Source organism: Lithobates pipiens, unplaced genomic scaffold, assembly GCF_037356315.1.
Source record: "Lithobates pipiens isolate NorthernLeopardFrog02 unplaced genomic scaffold, aLitPip1_a1.2 Scaffold_16, whole genome shotgun sequence".
NCBI lineage: Eukaryota > Metazoa > Chordata > Amphibia > Anura > Ranidae > Lithobates > Lithobates pipiens.
The window spans coordinates 208,218,476-208,239,620 of record NW_027507748.1 but is presented as its reverse complement, the minus strand read 5'-3'; the positions used below and the strand labels follow the sequence as shown (position 1 = coordinate 208,239,620).

Here is a 21,145-nt window from a genome sequence, read left to right as displayed (position 1 = left end):
CTAATTTTTCTATAAACGATGTTAAAAGAGAAGCAATGAGTATTCTTCTCCCAACGGAGTGTATTGTAAAGCTACAAGACCTCTATCGGTTTAAATGGGTTCATGCAATGTTGTACCCAAACAAAATTTGCGTCCTTTTCTTCCCACAAATAGAGCTTTCTTTTGATGGTATTTGATTGCCTCTGCGATTTTTATTTTTTGCGATATAAACGTAAAAAGACCGCAAATTTTGAAAAAAAATGATATTTTCTACTTTTTGTTATTAGAAAAATCCAATAAACTCAATTTTAGTCATACATTTAGGCCAAAATGTATTCAGCCACATGTCTTTGGTAAAAAAAAAAGTCAATAATTGTATATTTATTGGTTTGCGCAAAAGTTGTCACATCTACAAACTAAGGTACGTTTTCTGGAATTTACGCAGCTTTTAGTTTACGACTGCCTATCTCATTTCTTGAGGTGCTAAAATGGCAGGGCAGTACAAAACCCCCCCAAATGACCCCATTTTGGAAAGTAGACACCCTAAGGAAATTGATAAGTGGCATGTTGAGCCCATTGAATATTTTATTTTTTTGCCTCAAGCGATTGAATAATGACAAAAAATAATTTTTTTTTTTTTTTTTTACACAAAGTTGTCACTAAATGATATATTGCTCACACATGCTATGGGCATATGTGAAATGACACCAAAATAAATTCTGCTGCTTCTCCGGAGTACGGGGATACCACATATGTGGGACTTTTTGGGAGCCTAGCCGCGTACGGGGCCCCGAAAACCAAGCACCGCCTTCAGGCTTTCTAAGGGCGTAAATTTTTGATTTCACTTCTCACTACCTATTACAGTTTTGAAGGCCATAAAATGCCAAGATGGCACAAAACCCCCACAAATGACCCCATTTTAGAAAGTAGACACCCCAAGCTATTTGCTGAGAGGCATTTTGAGTCCATGGAATATTTTATATTTTGCCACAAGTTGCAGGAAAATTACAAACTTTAATTTTTTTTTCACAAAGTTGTCACTAAATGATATATTGCTCACACATGCTATGGGCATATGTGAAATGACACCCCAAAATACATTCTGCTGCTTCTCCTGAGTACGGGGATACCACATATGTGGGACTTTTTGGGAGCCTAGCCGCGTACGGGGCCCCGAAAACCAAGCACCGCCTTCAGGCTTTCTAAGGGCGTTACAGTTTTGAAGGCCATAAAATGCCAAGATGGCACAAACCCCCCCCCAAATGACCCCATTTTGGAAAGTAGACACCCCTAAATTTAGGGGTACACTAGTGAGACTAGGTAATAAATGGCGGGTGCCCTGAAACTATAAAAAAAATAACTAACCAACCAGCGTCACCTGTAACAGTTATATGGTGATCACTGGTGAAAGGGTTAACTAGGGGGCTTTATGCGGTAGTATATGGGGGTCCCTGGCGCTATAAAAAGCTGCGGCGAACCTAAATACCTACCTGCCTAACTAGCGTCACCTGTGACACTAATACAGTGATCAGAAAAACGATCGCTTATTAGGCTGGGTTCACACTGGAGCGATGTGGGAACGCCACGAATGCGCGGCGGGTTCCCGCATCACATGCCTCCCAGCGGCAGTTCACACTGCCCTATGCGAACTGCTGGGAGTGTCAGTGAAATGTTAATGACACCCCCAGATCAGTTCGCATATCGCAGTGCGATCTGCAAACTCGGATCGCATGGTGTGAACACCCATGCGATCCGATTCTGCTGCGGACCAAAAAAAGGGTCCCGTGCGAGTTTGCGGCGGGTGCGACACGAATTCAGCCATACTATCTGTATGGCTGAACTCGAATCGCACAGAGATCGGATGTGATTTGCACTGCAGTGCGGTGCGAATCACATCCGTTCTCATAAACCGCTGCAATGTGAACCCAGCCTTAGTGACACTGGCGACGGGGGGTGATCACGGGGTTAAACCTTTATTGGGGGGGTTAGGGGGGTACCTTAGAACTAAAGGGGGCTAACCCTAACTGCCCTAACAGTTATTACAGTCACAAATGACACCCGCCGGGTGATCAGGGGGTTAAACCTTTATTAGGTAATAAATGGCGGGTGCCCTGAAACTATAAAAAAATAACTAACCAACCAGCGTCACCTGTAACAGTTATATGGTGATCACTGGTGAAAGGGTTAACTAGGGGGAAATCAGGGGGCTTTATGCGGTAGTATATGGGGGTCCCTGGCGCTATAAAAAGCTGCGGCGAACCTAAATACCTACCTGCCTAACTAGCGTCACCTGTGACACTAATACAGCGATCAGAAAAATGATCGCTTATTAGGCTGGGTTCACACTGGAGCGATGCGGGAACGCCACGAATCCGCGGCGGGTTCCCGCATCGCATGCCTCCCGGCGGCAGTTCACACTGCCCTATGCGAACTGCTGGGAGTGTCAGTGAAATGTTAATGACACCCCCAGATCAGTTCGCATATCGCAGTGCGATCTGCAAACTCGGATCGCATGGTGTGAACACCCATGCGATCCGATTCTGCTGCGGGCCAAAAAAAGGGTCCCGTGCGAATTTGCGGCGGGTGCGACACGAATTCAGCCATACTATCTGTATGGCTGAACTCGAATCGCACAGAGATCGGATGTGATTTGCACTGCAGTGCGGTGCGAATCACATTCGTTCTCATAAACCGCTGCAATGTGAACCCAGCCTTAGTGACACTGGCGAGGGGGGGTGATCACGGGGTTAAACCTTTATTGGGGGGGTTAGGGGGGCACATTAGAACTAAAGGGGGCTAACCCTAACTGCCCTAACAGTTATTACAGTCACAAATGACACCAATGCAAAAAAAAAAAAAAAAAAGCAATTGGTGTCACTGTGACTGGGGGGGCAGGGGTAATTGGGGGGTGATCGGGGGGTAAAGGGGGGGGTGTGAGTGTGCCTGGCATGTTCTACTGTGTAGTGTAGTGCTTGTGCAACTCACCGATGCTCTCTCCTCGGTGCCGGAACGAAAAATACCGACACGGAGGAGAGAATACATCACTTCCTCTCCTGTGTTTACATTACAGGAGAGGAAGTGATGTCACCGGACATTTTCATTCGTCGGGAGCGATCGCGAGGGGGTGGCCATGAATGAATGGCCGTCCCCTCGTCCGGGATCGCTCCCGAACGAATACCGACCGCCGCAGGCACCGGGCGGGGGCCCGATCGGGCCCCCGACCCGCGGGCAGGCAAGGACGTACATGTAAGCCCTTATGCCTGCCCGTGCCATTCTGTCGACGTACATCATCGTGCGGCGGTCGGCAAGTGGTTAAGGTCTTTACCAGATGCGGAACTTCATGTTAGGCCACTGACATCCTTTGAGCATCTATGTGTTTCATTTTTCTATAAACTGATCATTGAGCCTCCAGAAGGCCACATCCCCTCCTATATACGCCACTGGGAGGAAGACCTTCAAATTTCCTTCACAAGCATGCAAATTAAAAGGATTATTTCACTGGCCCATGAGTCTTCGATAGCAAGTCGTTTTCAAGAACAGGGGTATAAGCTGCTGGTCAGGTGGTACAGCGTTCAGGCCCTACTTAACCACTTGCTGCCCGCCATATAGCAGAATGACGGTGGCAAAGTTGTTTCAATATCCTGACTGGGCGTCATATGACGTCCTCAGGATAATAAACTGAGGGTGCGCATTACGGCAATCATTGTTGCGGTGTGTCAGTCTGACACACCGCAACTACGATCTCGATAAAGAGTCTCTGACGGAGACTCTTTACCACGTGATCAGCCGTGTCCAATCACGGCTGATCACAGTGTAAATAGGAAGAGCCGTTGATCGGCTTTTCCTCACTCACATCTGTCAGACAGGGGGGGGGGTATGTGCTGATCGATTATCAGCGCAGCCCCCCCCCCCCGAGGATGCCCACACTGGACCACCAAGGATGCCCAGCACCAGGTATGCCACCCTAGAACACCAGGGATGCCAGTCAGTGCCCACAATGGATGCCAATCAGTGCCCACAATGGGCATCACTGATTGGCATGCATTATTGTTTGCCACTGATTGGAATCCATCAGTACAATACGTTACACTATAATGCCACCTATCAGTGCCCATCCATGCAGCCTGTCAGTGCCCATCCGTGCTGCCTATCCATGCTCATCCGTGCCGCCTATCAGTACCACATATCAGTGCCCATCAATGCCACCTCATCAGTGCAGCCCCATCAGTGAAGGAGAAAACGTACTTATTTACAAAGTTTTGTAACTGAAACATAAAATTTTTTATTTTTTTTCAAAATGTTCGATCTTTTTTTATTTGTTTAACAGAAAATAAAAATCCCAGAGGCGATCAAATACCACCAAAAGAAATCTCTATTTGTGGGAACAAAATGATAAAAATTTAGTTTGGGTACAGTGTAGCATGACCGCGCAATTGTCATTCAAAGTGCGACAGCGCTGAAAGCTGGTCTGGGCAGGAAGGTGTATAAGTGCCCAGTATTGAAGTGGTTAATAAACTTTACCCGCAAACCTCTAACCTATGTTGGCAGTGCAAGAAAGAGCCAGGGACATTATTGCATATTTTCTGGGAATGCCCTTTAATTATACCGTTTTGAAGGAAGTGAGGAACTGGATTAAACAACTGACATCAATTGACCTTGGTTCGGACCCTCTGGGATATCTCCTGCACCTAAATGCGATACCTCACCATAAATATAAAAAGTCATTGGTAGCACATATGTTGAACGTTAAGATATGTTGCTATTGCGCTGCCCCTATATTAAATAACCCTCCGAGGGTGATAAGTATAATGCCTAGTTACATAAATCAATAGTGTAATATAAAAATATATATATAAATGTCTACTGAATAATATCAAAAAGTGCAAAGTGCTACATTAAATAAAATAAACACACCACAGAGGTGATAGAATCCAAATAAATGAAAATCAAGTGAACAAAGGTAAGTAACTAAAAACAGTCTCTTAAAAAAAAATTACTATTTTGATAAAGTGCAGAGAAAATGCAAAAAAAAAAAAAAAAAGTAAACGCACTACAGAGTCAATTGAAAACCTCCACGGAAACACAACTGCTTCAATTGAGTGCAAAGCCAAAAAACAGTGAATTGATCATAAAGTGCCAAGTGCGTCTTATAAATGTGCAAATAAGTAAACACTCTCCAGAGGTGATATAAGTGAACCACCCTAATAATAAACAAATGATATACAAGAAAATAAGAAAGAGTATACCTAGACCAAAAAGAGGGTACCCTCTCCTGATCACATGGAAATAAACTTTAGAATTAAACAAAAAATATATATAGTAGTAAACGCACTACAGAGCCGGCTGTAACATACGTTATATCAGAATGAATCCGGCCTCTATAGATTAAATATACATATTGAAATCCATCAAAAAGAAAAAGATATAAATATTCAAGTCCGTAAATAAACAACAGTCTCCTTTAAGTGCAAGTGCTTTGTGCAAACTTGTGCAAATTCAACTGAGGTGTGGATCTCCCAGTGCTTAATCCCGCTGTGATCACACTTTAGTGGGCAGTGGCCCCTTACCTATAGCAAGGAGGGATTCGCATAGAGGTATATAGATTTCTTTATATGTCTTCTCTCCTGGTAAATTCGGTCACCTTCTCCTTTAAATTGTATTCTTATTGCTCCATAGGACCCAATAGATTAATAGAAAGGGAATACCATAGTGTAGTATTTCACAAATAGCATTTATTAAAAAATTTTATACACAGGGTACTCACACATTAATAGATAGAAAAAAGCCTTTTTCTAGTAATCAGCAGAAAGTGCATCCACAGTCAGCTTCCTTCCCGTCCCTACGCGTGACATCACATCACGTGACTTCATCAGGGGATCCCCTGTATACTGCAGATGCAGTATGTGTAGCTGCTGGCTTTTCATTTTTGCAGGGGTGGACAGACCTCCTCTTTAAGGCTTTACAACCATTTTAAAGGCCTTGCCTTAACCATTTTAAGACCTCGAGTTGTACATTGTTTACCACACCTGCAGCTTCAACATGTCTGATGCTAGAAATGGGTGTGCAGTCCCACTGTACCAAGTGCCCCCAGCACACTGTCCACTAACAGGTCAGGAATTGCTTGACTCATGCCTCTTCCTGACAGTGGCAACTATCTGGAGGTATTAGAGTCTATCCCATGACTGGAGTCCTCCTTGGCTAATTTTCATCCTCCCACTGTATGCAACTTGCACATTAACCCCTTCACCTTCTCCTCCCTCTGTGTTTGACCTATACATTGGGATTTATTTACTAAAGGCAAATCCGCTGCAAGTGCACTTGGAAGTGCAGTGCCCGTAGATCTGAGGGGAAGCTCTGCTCATTTCTATGATCCAATCATGTGCAAGCAAAAATGCTGTTGTTTTTTTATTTTCCTTGCATGTTCCCCTTGGATCTAGAGTGAATGCATTTCCAAGTATACTTGTATTGCACAGTGGGTTTGCTTTTAGTAAATAAATCCCTAATAAATCCCTAATAAATCTAATAGAGCGCTGTATGTAGTGCATCATGTTTTAACCACCTCGATACCAGCACATTTCCAGATTTTCAAAAAAGTGTAAAAAAAATAAAAAAATGGGATATCTACTTGTCAAAAAGGGATCCTTTTGGGTGGGGGTGTTCGTGCTGTCCTGACATTTTTTTATAGGTTTCATAACACAATGTAAGGGAAACAGTATTTTTGTTCTAAAATGTGAGTCTTTTTACTTTACATAGTAAAAAAAAAAAAAAGCCCAGTTGTTATTAACTACTGCCAAAAGAAAGCTCTATTTAAAATAAATTATATTATATAATTTGAGTAAAGGGTTATATGACCCAGTAAGGCTTCTATCACAAGGCGGTGGACTTTACAGCTCCTCTGAAGATCAATCTGTGGTGGATCACTTTTCAGGGGTGGCGAAGTTTGCAGGTATTCAAGAAGCGATACTGTCACCTCCCAAATGCCAGCTTTGTATTTTCCGATCTCAAGGAGGATTTTTATATTGAATGCCCAATGCCCAGGGAATCTTTTTGCTTGCAATAAAAACTTTTTGGAACTAGCAGCCACCTTTTTCCCTCTACCTGGTTTGCACTGGCTGTACTGCTCCATGACCACCACTTGCTTTCCTGCAGGTAAATATTTCAATGTAGCTTTAAGCATTAAGGGCATAGTAATTACTTCCATGGATATCTTACAGAAATCTACATCAAAGACTTCCACCCATAACAGGACTTGCTTCCGATTTTGTCTCATTTAGAAAGAGACAGGAAAAAGGTGTTTCCATGAAGTGTAGAAAAGAATAATACCCCTGAACACATTTAACTACGTGATATTAATAAGGCTATTATATGAATCTAGTAATAAATTAATAATTAATACGTTTTTCTACTCAATGAAACCTAGTATAATATGAGAAACATGACCTATATAATGGAGTTCATGGCTCAGGTCCTATGTATTATACAGTCAGTTTGGAGGTTTACAGCTATGACTGTACTGTACTGACCATGTGATATTACGTTTCATCATAAAAGTTTGACAAAGACCAGTCAGTCATCACTGCCTGTACATGTTTAACCTACTGGGATCACCACATGACAATATATGGCCTTTGATATATTATAATGTACATTATTATGTGCCATTTTTGTGGTCTGTTATTGCAAAGAAACATTGTTGTGCATTACTTACACTGATAGAGGAATATAGTTTCTTTCTGTATTATTACATATAAGACAAGGATGAGTTGAGGAGTGTTCTCCAGGAAGGTCTCTAGAAGTCTCATCATACTAATGTCATGAGTTAGAAAATAGGCATATTCCTGGTAGAGGCTACATTCTGGACTTTTGTATGCGGCTAACCCCACTTCCAGCGAATGTAGACACCTGTAATGATATTAAAGTGGATGTAAGCACCAAATATAAAACCATATATATTGCAGGTTATGTTCCTTTAAACGTGCACATTATAATTTATTTCTAGTGCAGTCCAATAGAATAAATGAGTAACCGCTTATGATTTCCTCAGACCTTAGAAAACAGAGACGATAGCAATCCAATGACCAGTGATCACTGACAAAGCAGTAAAGAAAAAAGCATTTTGAATAAAAATCTTAACATCTCCACTGGGATGCCATATGCCATCATAACACTATGCAAGTTTGTATCTTGTATACTTTACATCTGCTTTACTTGGTTCTTTAAATATAAACTAAACATTTAGTTAATCCTGAATAAAATAAACCTAACAAACTGTCTAGTAACACAAGTACAGGCAGTCCCCGGGTCACAAACATGGTTCTGCTGGTTTGTTCTTAACCACTTATTTACTGGGCACCTAAACTCCCCTCCTGCCCAGACCAATTTTCAGCTTTTAGCGCTGTTACTCTTTGAATGACAATTGCACGGTCATGCTGCATTGTACCAGAATTATTTTTTTCCCCACAAATAGAGCTTTCTTTTGGTGGCATTTGATCACCTTGGGTTTTTTATTAAAAATGTAAAAAAAAATGCCTATCTTTAAAAAAAAAAAAAAAAAAATACAAAAGCGTTTTATATTTTGTTAATAAATTTAGCAAACAGGTCATTTTTCTCCTCCATTGATGTACGCTGATGAGGCTACACCGATGGGCACCGATAGGCTGCATTGATGGGCACTAATAATGTGGCATTGATGGGCACCGATGAGGTGGCATTAGTGGGCACCAAGAGATGGTACTTATGGGTGGCACTGAAGGGCATTGATAGGTGGCACTGAAGGGCACTAATAGGTGGCACTGATAGCTGGCACTGATGGGTGGCAGTGATGGGCACTGATAGGCAGCACTGCCAGGTGACACTGATTGCTGGCACTTATGTACTGTGGGCACTGATTCACGACACTGTGGGCACTGATTCGTGGCACTGGCAGGTGGCACTGGGAGGCGGTACTGGTGGGCACATATGAGACAGCTTCACCTCTTCCTCTTCAGGACCGATGTCCCTTCAAACAGAAGCCGGTGGCTGGCTTTTTTTCTGTCAGCGTGAGAAGAAAAAAAAAACGATTACCGATCTTCTGTTTACATCACGTGATCAGCTGTCATTGGCTGACAGCTAATCACGTGGTAAGAGGCCGGGATTGGTGATCAGTGATCACCTGAGTCTCATTGACTCGAGTAATCACAGCGCGCTTCACGCACGCCCTTCAGGGGGGCGTGGCGAGCCTGCAAAGGGGAGGACATCTATTGACGGCCTCCCAGCAAAGCAGATCCACGCTGTAGCTGTCATTTGGCTATAGCGCGGATCTGAAGCAGTTAAAAAAATGTACCTGTTCCAACTTACATACAAGTTCAACTAAAGTTAACAATCATTATTTTTAAGTTTTGGATAGCACAAGGAAGAGTTAACTGACCATGCAGTGATGTGGGATTGCTAACAGGTCCACCGAAAAGTAGGTGGCAGCATGCCGAGAGCAGCAAGATGGGCACCCCACAGTTCCCGGGACCAGCGTGACATCACGCTGTCTCCGTTCTTCAATACAAGTTGTATGCAAGTCAGATGTTTGTAATTCGGGGACTGCCTGTAGTGCTTTATAAATAAGGTGGCAAAATAGGCATTAACAACTAACCCGTTTTAAGCCCACTTTCATTCTCAAGCCAACTACACACATTGCAATCAAAATACAATCCCTGCACATCTCCCTAAAGATGGGCTAGACGAAAGCCAGGCACTAGGTCGCAATGGCGACTGGAAATTGCATCCTGGGTTACACTGTAGCAGCGGTCGGGATTCCTCCCATGTGGCCCCCACGGCAGGTGTGTGGACTACCGTCAGGGTTGGCCGGTAATTGAGGCCACGGCTTTGTGGCCTGCTGGAGCGACATACATGCGCTCCTTTGTGCGAACCCACGCCCCCTTGTGGGCAGTGCTGTGATGAGCGCGGCTTGTTCTCACTAATCCGTTGCCCTTTCCTTGCCACCACCGCCCATTAGTATCATGTCTAGGGTTGAAACAACTAATCGATTATGAAATTAATCGATTACTATTTTCATAATCGATTAATTGGCCAGTAACATAATAGGGTTAAAAAAAAAACCTAAAATGAGCCCTTTATAGTACAAAAAGCGCAAATAATCGCTACTGTAAATATTATTTTCACAGTTCTACATGAAAAAAATGAAACCCTTACAGTAGCGATTATATATATATATTTTTTTGTACTATAAATGGCTAATTTTAGTTTTTTTTAACCCCCATTATGTTACTAAATGTCTTCAGCCGGGTTCACACCTGTGTTTTTTTGGTGCTTTTTGCAGAAACGCACTACAGTTCTATGCTTTTTTTTCAGCCGCTGCGTATTTGGAAAGGGTCAGGGACTTTTTTTTTTTTTTTAATACAAAAACTGCTTTTTTTGGTTCAATACACTGCAATGGAGAAGCTGCAGAAAAGGTTGCAATGCGTTTTTGCAGCAATTTGTGTTTTTTAATCTGCCCAACAAATCGACCAAAAAAAAAAATAAGGAAATGCGCAAATCGCAGCAAAATCACGTGCGCAAAAATCAAAACGCACAGCGAAAAGCACTGCAGAAACAGATCAAAAGCAAACTGCATAGGTGTGTGCCGAGCCTTATGCTGGCCTCACTGATCAATTTTCAGATGAGAATATTCAGACGAAAAATCTTTGTACATTCGCTGAATGAAAGAATTTTGTTTGAAATTTACACTTTTTTTTTTTTTTTTTAACATTCTGCTTTTAAAATTAATGTAACTTCTGAACGAAAACCACATACACTGTGAAAATTCCTTTGACCAAGGAGTTTTCTATTATTTCTAAATTTTCCCGTCACTGTGGGTGAAAATGAACGTCGATTTGACCCCCACTAACGATTAGAAAATCGAACAAACATTCTTAAAATTACTTTTTTTTTTTTTGAAGGAGGACATTTGTTTTTTAAATAAAATAAAAAAGTGATCTCTGAGTCTGTTATTTACCAGATTCACCCTTTAATAGTATATAATATATCTCCTCTAATAGTATATACAGTATAGGTCTTCTAATGGTATATACAGTATATCTCTCCTCTAATAGTATATACAGTATCTCTCTTCTGTCTGTTATTCTCAGAGTGGATTAGATATTTTGCTCCCTAACCATATAGTTGGTTATTTATATTTACCACTACATATAGAGATATTTAAGAATAAATTGCCCTTTTTTTTTTTTTAACTTTACATTAACTCAATTATATACCACACTTTTTCTTAGGGTTATCAACCGATTAATCGATCAAAACAATAATCGGCCAACTAATCGATTATGAAAATAATTGTTAGTTGCAGCCCTAATTATCTCAGTGTTCATCAGTGCCACCTGTCAGTGCTGCCTATCAGTGCTTATCAGTGCAGCCTCATCAGTGCTGCATTATCAGTGCAGCCTCTTTTTTATTTTTATTTTAATTCAGTCTTTTTTTTACTTGGCACCAGGTGTGAGCAATTCTTATTGCCTGACGCCCAGAACATGCAGTTCTGGGCACTAGGCAGCAGATTTAAAAAAAACTGGTTCCTTTTTTAGCTGGCTCCTAGATTCTAAGTAAATTTGTCAAGCCCTGCCCTAAAGGATGAGCACACTTCACTTATCCTTTTCGCTTCTTTAGGCTGGATTCACACCTATGCATTTTTAGTGCTTTTTGCATTTTGCAGATTTGCACTACAGAACGTGTTCCATAGGGAACCATGTTAAATGGACCGTAGTGCAAATCTGCAAAATGCAAAAATCACTAAAAATGCATAGGTGTGAATCTAGCCTTAGGGTGACCCAACTAGGGCTGCAACTAACGATTATTTTCATAACCGATTAGTTGGCTGATTATTGTTTTGATTAATTGGTTAATAACCTTAAAGGAAAAAAAATAAGTAATTTGTTGTTGGGCAGATTAAAAAACACAAATAAAAAAACACAAATTGCTGCAAAAACGCATTATTGCATGCTTTTCTGCAGCTTCTCCATTGAAGTATATTGAACCAAAAAAACAAAATAGCACAGTTTTTGCATTAAAAAAAAAGTCCTTGTCTTTTCCAAATACGCAGCAGCTGAAAAAATCATGGATGTGAACGTGTCCCATAGGAAATCATGTAAATGAACTGTAGTGTGTTTCTGCAAAAAGCACCAAAAAACACAGAGATGTGACCCAGGCCTGAGATGTTTAGTAACATAACGGGGTTAAAAGAAATAAAATTAGTACAAAAAGAGCAAATAATCGCTACTGTAAGGGGTTCATTTTTTTACTATGAGACAGTGAAATTAATATTTACAGTAGCGATTTGCTCTTTTTGTACTATAAAGGGTTAATTTTAGTTTTTTTTTCAACCCCATTATGTTAGTGGCCGATTAATCGATTATGAAAATAGTAATCGATTCATTTCATAATCGATTAGTTGTTTCGGCCCTAGACCCAATTATTATCCCTTTTCCCTTCCCCCGGCCAGAGATTCATACTTGCCCTGATCTTACAGGCACAGCCTCTGAGGATTGTTTACAACCCAAGCTTTGTCTTCTGTGTCCTGGCCACACCTGTGCAGTAGAGCTCCATAGAAGACTATGGGGTCCATCTATCTCTGACTCCATCGAGGAGATGAAGTCTATGGGGCTTGTTTCCCTCCAACGGGGCTCTACTGTGCATGCATGCATGGGCAGGAGACAGAGGACTTGTAGCATGGGGTGTCAACAATCCCCAAAGGTATTTCTGCAGAGAGGAAGTGGGATCTATTAGGTCACCTTAAAGGGGCAAATCATATTAGCACATTTTCACTGAAAGTGCACTTAGCCTTTAAAGCCCAACTTCAGATTCCTGCAGCCCAAGACTGCCAGATGAAGATCATTTTGTGACTTCCATCCAAAAGCCAAAGACATCACAGTCCACATGAAGCAGTCTTAGTAAGTCCAGGCCTGTAATGGAATGTTCCCTGGCCAAAAATGTGCAGACTCAATGGACTACACTTGGTCTTTTCCTGCCGTCACTTTTTTATGTTTCAATATCTACAGTAGCTCTGAAGGCGATGCGCTTGGCAATTTTTAGTCATTTTCAATTATGTTCCATCCACCAGAAATTGCACAGAAGATCGTAAGTAATTACCAGAAATTTCCACCCATGAGTTTAATCAGCCACCAGAATTCCATTAGTCATGAAGCTAAAACTGGGCCAAAAGTTTACATCTTTAACCACTTCCCACCCGGCCAATGCACATATACGGCCGGGTGGGAGCCGCCTACTCCTGATAGGACGTTCAGGAACGTCATTCAGGAGTAGCGGGATCGCGCGCGCGCGCGCGCCCGCGCAGCGGCGAGATCCCAATGCGCCCGTGTCACCCGGACACGGCGCATCTCAGATCGGCAGGAGGGCTCTGTGATTGGCCCTCCTGATCACATGACGGCCGTGTCCAATCACGGCCGTCATGTGATGTAAACAAACAGCCGGTTGCTAGGCAATCGGCTCCTCCTCTCCTCACACAGAAGTCATCGCTGTGGAGAGGAGAGCAGATCGCTGCAGCCGGCTGCTGATCAGTGAGTATGAGCTGCTTTTTACAGCTTTTTACTCACTGATCACCAGTCTAGTGTACACAGTAAACACACCACACAGTAAACACATCACACAGTATAAACACAATGTCCCCACACATGTCCCCAAAACATACATGTCCCCAAATAATAAAAACACATGTCCCTAATAATAAAAACATGTCCCCCACATATGTCCCACTAAAATCACATGTCCCAATGATTATCTGCACACATATGTACATGATCACCTGCACACATATGTACATGATCATTTGCGTACATATGTCCGTGATCACACAAACCAATTATTATACACTTAACGGATTTTTTTTTACCAAAAACATGTAGCAGAATACATTTTGGCTTAAATTTATGACAAAATTTGATTTTATTGGATTTTTATTGAAGTAGAAAAAAGAAAATATTGTTTTTTTTTTCCAAATTTCCGCTTTTTTGCGCTTATATCGCAAAAAATAAAAAACGGAGTCGTGAATAAATACCACCAAAATAAAGCTCTATTTGTGCGAACAAAATGATAAAAATTTCATTTGGGTACAGTGTAGCATGACCGCGCAATTGTCACTGAAAGCGCTAGAGCGCTGAAAGCTGAAAATTGGGCTGGGAAGGAAGGGGGCGAATGTGCCCTGTATTGAAGTGGTTAAAGCTCAAATAGAGAGAATGATTACCCCAACAGGGACTTTAAAGGCAGACTAGGGGGTAATTGGAGGGTATATCCTGAGGTAGAAAATGTAACAGAATTGTATTAGTTTACAGATCTAAAAAGTATAGCCTAAAGAGAGCAGATAACCTCACATGATAAAAACATAGCATGATGATACATAAACAGAAAAGCACCCAAATCGTCAGCTATGCTGGAGCACCAAGTCGGCCAAGATGAATTGAAGGCCAGATTGCTAAAATGTGTTCACAGCTAGACCCAATGTGTTTCGGGGAAAGAGAAAAAAGGGTTCAGTACATAAACAGTCATCATAGGTAAAAACAACATGTATATGGTAATAGCATATTCCAGCAGAATATAGAGTCACGCCCGGCGAGTCTGAAGTAGGTGTAGCCAAATTGCAGAAGCTCCGTAAACAGTGAACAGAGTATAGATCCCCCACAATGAAATGAGGAGAAATTGTATCAAAGAATCGGTACACTTGGCGTGACGGCTGATGGAGATCCGCCAATATCTTTAAAGCTCCATTCACACATGGCATTTCTGGAACGTGCAAGAATGCGCACAGAAAATTTGCGTTTTGCTGTGCATTTCCTAAACATGCTGCAATTGCACACTGCACTTCTGGTGCTATTCCTTGTCTTGTTAATGCCACCCAAAGTGTGGGTAGCAAGCAAGTGTGTTTGCCATGCCTTTTGTAATACTACAAACGCATCAAAATTTGCGGTGAAAAAACACAAAAGTCCGCTCCAAAAGAGGTTTTGGTGCTTTTTGGGACCTTTATCACCAATAGGGCAGTCCATCCAAGTGAAAGGGCTGCCCTATGCAATCTTTGATTGCTTTGCAATTTAGTCAAAAAGAGAAGTTGAAGATCAAATTGAATTTCAATTTGCAAGGACCTTAGAAGTAGTTGACATCTACCGAGCATGCTCCAGTTTCAGTTCTTTTGGTAGTTCTTCATTTGCTCTTTTTTTTTCTGTGCAGCCCATGTCACTATAGAGTCACACATGTGGATGTATAAACTGTTGTAAATGACATTCACCTCCCTCCCCTTCATGTCCTTGTATTGCTAAACACTATGGGGGATATAAGATGGTGGTTGATGGAGGCTTCATCTCCCTGCTAGTCCCTGCACATACACACTATAGACACAGGCTGGAAGGGAGTGACACAGCTTGTAGTTGGCAGAACCTCCCTCGCATTTTTTTTTCAAATCCTGTTTATTGAATCCTCTAGATATCATTACAGTGTGAACAAAATGAAAGTTATTGTCAGTCAACCTAAACTCTGCATATACCATGTTATTGCAAAAAAAAGTAAAACCTTTGCTTTGAAATATAGATTTGTATGAGGCAATAAAAAACACTTTGTTGCTATTTATCATTTATTTATTGTTGCTATTTATCATTGTAAAGCACTGCGTAAACTGTTGGCGCTATATAAATCGTGAATAATAATAATAATAATATTTATTTAAATTCTCTATTCTGAAAGCCTTTTTATGTGACCAGCACAGCACCAATCAATGCTGTGCAGACCCAGATTCATACATCAGCAAAGTGCCAGAAACTCCTCACTTAAAACTTTCCCTGAGGACAGGAAAGACTAGGGAAATGGCCTGTGACCTCCGAACAGCAATGATTGAAAAAGGGACTTTTCCTGACACCCCCATATCCACCCAAGGAACCTGTTTAGCTATATAAAAGTCTGACTGAGAGCTACCTCCCCCATTCTCCTTATTGTCCTCAAAAGATCAACACCTACAGACCGTTACACTCAGAATAAAGCCCTTACCTGTCGACTATGTTGGAGTCCATCTGGGTTCAAGCCTCTCCCAGCACACAGTCCCATAGCTTAGGCTGCTAAACATACCAACAAGGTGGGGAGCCCCTTCTAGTGGTCTTTTGGGGTAGAGGTGTTCTCTAATCAGAGACGATAATCCTCTTGTGGCATGCCTGCTTTAGAGTCCGGATCCAGCAGCTGGGAATGTATGATGTCTTCTCTCCTATGACTATAACTCTTTCCAGGTCTGTCAATTTCTATAAAACTTTATTTTTCTTGCTCTCATGTCTCTAAAGACCCCATAAACACTGTGCAGCTTTTGTTGTTCGATTTCCTTTAGGCTACTTTCACACAGGGGCGGGCGGGCGCCGGTGGTAAAGCGACATCATTTTTAGCGCCACTTTACCGTAGTTTTAGTGGCACTATTCGGCCGCTAGCGGGGCAGTTTTAGCCCCCACTAACGGCCGAAAAAGGGTTACAAAGGCCTACAAAGCACCTCTGCTCCATTGTTTTCAATAGTCTCCTATAGCGCTGCAAAGATGCGGCTTGCGGGACTTTTTTGACCGTCCTGCAAGCGCACCACTCCAGTGTTAAAGCCCTCTGGGCTTTCACATTGGAGTGAATTGAGAGGCTCTTTCAAGGCTCTTTGCAGGTGCTATATTTTTAGCACTATAGCACCGACAAAGCGCCTCAGTGTGAAAGTAGCCTTAGATTTGCCAGGACCATGTGGTGCAGGGACCTGCCTGATTGCATACAAATTGAGGCTCTTAAGGTTTGACCTCATATTTTGTGGTTTTGGTAAACTTCTTCACTCCTAATTGCAATAGCACTTTTTTGATTAGAACTGAGGTGAGAGAGGGCTGAGTCTCTCTCTCTCGTGCTATTTACAGAGCACAAATGGCCAGGTAATGACCTTGTTCTGAGGAACAGTCAATGACAGGTAAGTCTTGCTATCCGAGCAATGGGGATGGGGGGGTTAATGGAGCGATGTATTACTAGAGGATGGGAGGGGGGATGCCCAGATTTTTTTTTTACATTTGTTACTCTTTGCCAAAAAAAAGGATATATATATATCTTGCTTCCCTTATTCCTCTCTGTTGCCATGCAGTCCCCCTTGCACCTTTCGGTTCTTCTGCCAGCATGAGCCCAACACCACATAACCAAGACCACCGCAATACCAGGTAAAGGCTAACTTTCAGTAAGTAAGAAGATGCGGGAAAAAGAGTGCGTTCTGCCCTGAAGAACGTGTTTTCCTGTCTATTGCAGTCCCATCGGCTCCCATTCCCGCTCTAGGAGGTCCAGAGGCCCTCTGGATTGTCAGGATTTTTCCAGGGCAGAAAGCGCCTCCTCCAGTCCTGGCAGATCCGAGTACAAAGGGTGCAAATGTACGCTTAAGAGAACGCACACAGCTTCTCCGAGGGCTCAGCACCCGAAAGGCAAAAGTTGGTCATATGGCAATGACCCTATGCCTGGAAACTGCTTCAGGCAGCTTGCCAGAGACCAGGAATATGAGAGTCAGCAGGTGTCAACCTTGCTCAAGAAAGTAGTCCCCAACTCCCTGGCAGAATTTTCCAATCGTCTTGGGCAACCAGGGATAGAACAGTGTGGGCCCTGCACTAGGTCTAAACCAAGCCATTCAACCCTCTCTTACTAGAGGGGTACCAGGCACTTCAGGGGTGACTCCAGCCCAGCAGATTACACAGGCTGATTTCCTAGACCCAGGATTATAGCCAACCTTCCAGGCAGAGGGAGAAGATATCGCTTCCTCCATAGCAGAGAATCCTGAAGATTCAGGCTTTGATTTTGCACCAATACCACCATTCATTAAGGCAGTAAAACCTGCACTGGAATGGGAGGATCCAGAACCTCCTCCAAAAGGAGGAGAAAACCTATTATTACACACCATACAATCGGATTTTAAATTATCTGGCAATTGCTGCACAACACAACACAGTAGAGCTGCGACGACGAGTCGACGTAATCGATTACGTCGACTACAAAAATACATTCACGTGTGTGCAAGGCGTCGATGCGTCACACAGTGAGAGTTGCAGGTCCACACCCCCACTGCGGCTTTCAGCGCGGTGCTTCTCTCATTCTGCTCCGTGTCTCCCGCTCTCCTCCATGCTGCTGTCCCCTTCTCTTCTCCCCCTCCGTGCATCTGTCCCCCTCCGTGCTGCCGTCCCCCTCTCTTCTCACCCTCCATGCTGCCGCCCCCCTCTCTTCTCCCCCTCCGTGCATCTGTCCCCCTCTGTGCTGCCGCCCCCCCTCTCTTCTCCCCCTCTGTGCATCTGTCCCTCTCTCTCTTCTGTGTCCCCCTCCATGCATCTGTCCCCCTCTCTTCTCCCCCTCCGTGCTGCCGCCCCCCTCGGTATCTCAGGATGGAGAGCGGAGGTAGGAGCCGGTAAACCCGGCTCCTTCGTTTTCAGAATGGACACTGACCACTGACTCTGTCCATTCACATAACTGAAACATTGTAACCTCCTGTGATTACGATGTCTCAGTTAATTAATGGAGAGAAGCCGCTGTCTTCTCTCCATTCATTATCAGTGCAGCAGAGGCTGCAGAGAAAGGGACTGGAGAATCTCTGTCCCCAGTCCCTTTCCCTGTCTCAAATGGGAGATGTCAGAGGTCTGTTTGGACCCCTGATATCTCACCATAGCCCCCCCCCCCCCAACAGGGCTGATAAAAAAATAAAAATAAATTGTAAAAAATAATAATAATAAAAAATAAAAATAAAAAAAAACACACACCCTCCCCCTTAAAAAAAGAAAGCATTGAAAAAAATTAATTATAAACATTCATGAACTTCTGAACAGAAAATAAAAAAAGCTAAGATAAAAGAATATAACTACATACTTATATATAATATATATATGTATGTACTAGTTATATTCTTTTATCGTACTTTTTTTTTTATGTACTTATTTTTTGTAAAGTTATCCAAAGGATTAATTAGCTAATCAAAAAAAAAAAACACTAGATTAATTAAAAAATAATAATAATAATAATAATCGTATAGTCGAAGACTAATCGAAAAAATAATTGATAGATTAGTCGACAGACAAACTAATCGTTAGTTGCAGCTCTACAACACAGCATTAGGTGCCTATATCCTTTCAGGGCACCCCAAATGCGATGCGCTTCTGCTGTGATTGTCACGTGGGAGAACGTGCCTTTAAAAACATTGTGCGAAGCTGGTCGCCCCTAACTGGGAGCAGGGACTTCTTTTTGCACACGTAGGGCAGCCAAGTGAATGGGCCGCCCTTATGTGAGATGCAACATTGCGTACAAATTGCTCTTTGAAAATCGCATTGCAGGAACACTTGTCCCCTCTAATATAATATCAATGCCTCGGTAACTCGTTTAGTTGCATTTCATTTACAGCCGTTTTTAATTTTTGGCTATTTTGATTAAAAAAACAAAACAAAAAAAAGAAAATATATATTTTTTTTCAAACGCTTCTTAAACGCGGCAAAACGAACGCTTTAAACGTGGGTTACTATCTGTCAAGTTAAATCGTTCAGGAGAGTTTGTAAAAATGCCCCGTGTACATTAAGTCTTAGTGCCGGTTCACACTATTGCGATGCGAGAACACTGCGAATCAACTGCGGGTTCCCGCATCGCACCCGACACGCATGGCAGTTCACACTGCCATATGCGAACTGCTGGGGAGTGTCATTATACGTTAATGACACCCCCATTTCAGCTCGCATATCACACTGTGAACTGACAGTTCGGACATGAATCGGATTGCATATATGTAAACACACATGCGATCCGATTCTGGTCCGAACAGAAAAAAGGGTCCTGTGCGTTTTTGGACCGAATGCGGTACGATATCAGCCATACTATCTGTATGGCTGACATTGCACCGCACAGACATCACATGTAATGTGAACAGCAGTAGCGCTGCAAATTAAATGCGATGTCTGGCATCACACTAGTGTGAACCAGTGTTGTGTCCAATACTGTCTCCCGTCGGATAGTGTCCACCCTGTACTGCGCTTGCGCAGTACGGAAGACAAGGAGACGCTGAAAGTCTCCAAAGATGCGCCTGCCCAGAGTCCAGGTTCAAGCCCCACCAACCAAGTGTACATAGAGTTAGAACAAAAAATGACCAAGCGAAGCGAGACCGTGCCCAAAGCGTGGCGAGCGAAGCGAGGGGTCCTGCTACTAAGTGCTCCTGTATGTCCAGTTGCATGGTGGGGCTTGAATCTGGAATCATCTTCGAAGACTTTTGGAGTCTCCTTGTCCTCTGTACTGCGCAAGCGCTGCGCCTGCACATTGCGGGGCGGACACTATCTGATGGGGGCACAGTTTTTGGCAGAACACCGGCACTTAGACCTAATCTTCCCGTTTTTTACACAGTTTCCAGGAAACAATCCCTGGAGGCTGCGGCTGTCAGATCAAGGTGAAAAAACTTAAAGATTCCTCCATTCACAGAATGGGGGTGAATGAAGGATTCTTCCCTGTTGAGGTGGACATTGTATTCTGACAGCTGCACCCACCAGCTACACTAGTCAAAGAAAAGTTTTCCAGCACGTTCCTTTGACAGAAATTGGCCAGTCAATTTCTTCTAAGATTTAGGGCCACCCACTAACTGAAACTCGTCCATCTCTACTAAACCAGACAAATTTTAATCAATGTATAGCTAGCTTTAGACTTCCTGCAATTGGCTGAGGGTGGATAGCCCTAGTGAAATAAATGGGAGGCTGACAGCTCATTGAGCAATTACTTGAGAATGATTGGCCCTGGAGGTAGACAGGGACTGGGTCTCCTTCAGCTAATCGCAAATGGCCCCATCCACAAGTGTGACTGAGGCCCTAACCACCACCCTGGGCCAAAATCCCTTGCTTTGTAAGCTTCTTTTGGTATTTGTGTCCCAAGTATGGAGATTTATCCTCACTTTCTGTTCAAGGGACAAAGACAGCGATAGCAGGCACCTAGCTTTTTCACATTCATTTATAATAGCTATCCAATGACCTCCCTCCTACAGTTTCCCAAGAACTTGATCAGGTGTAGAAAGCCAACATGATACTAATTAATCAATATATATTGACCCAACGTGACTTTTTATAGCTTTGGAACAAATAACAAATGTTAGAGGCCACATGAATCATCAGTATGACTGCAGTCAGGGTAAGGCAGCAGA

General features: G+C 42.7%; 1 protein-coding gene across 1 annotated transcript in view; it reads right to left on the bottom strand.

Moving 5' to 3' along the window:
• XKR8 (XK related 8) overlaps positions 1-21,145 on the bottom strand; it is a 46,857-nt gene that overhangs the window by 6,928 nt on the left and 18,784 nt on the right. The window contains exon 2 of the mRNA XM_077480943.1: positions 7,688-7,881. Coding sequence (XP_077337069.1) covers positions 7,688-7,881 — 194 coding nt within the window. The remainder of the gene's footprint in view (positions 1-7,687; positions 7,882-21,145) is intronic.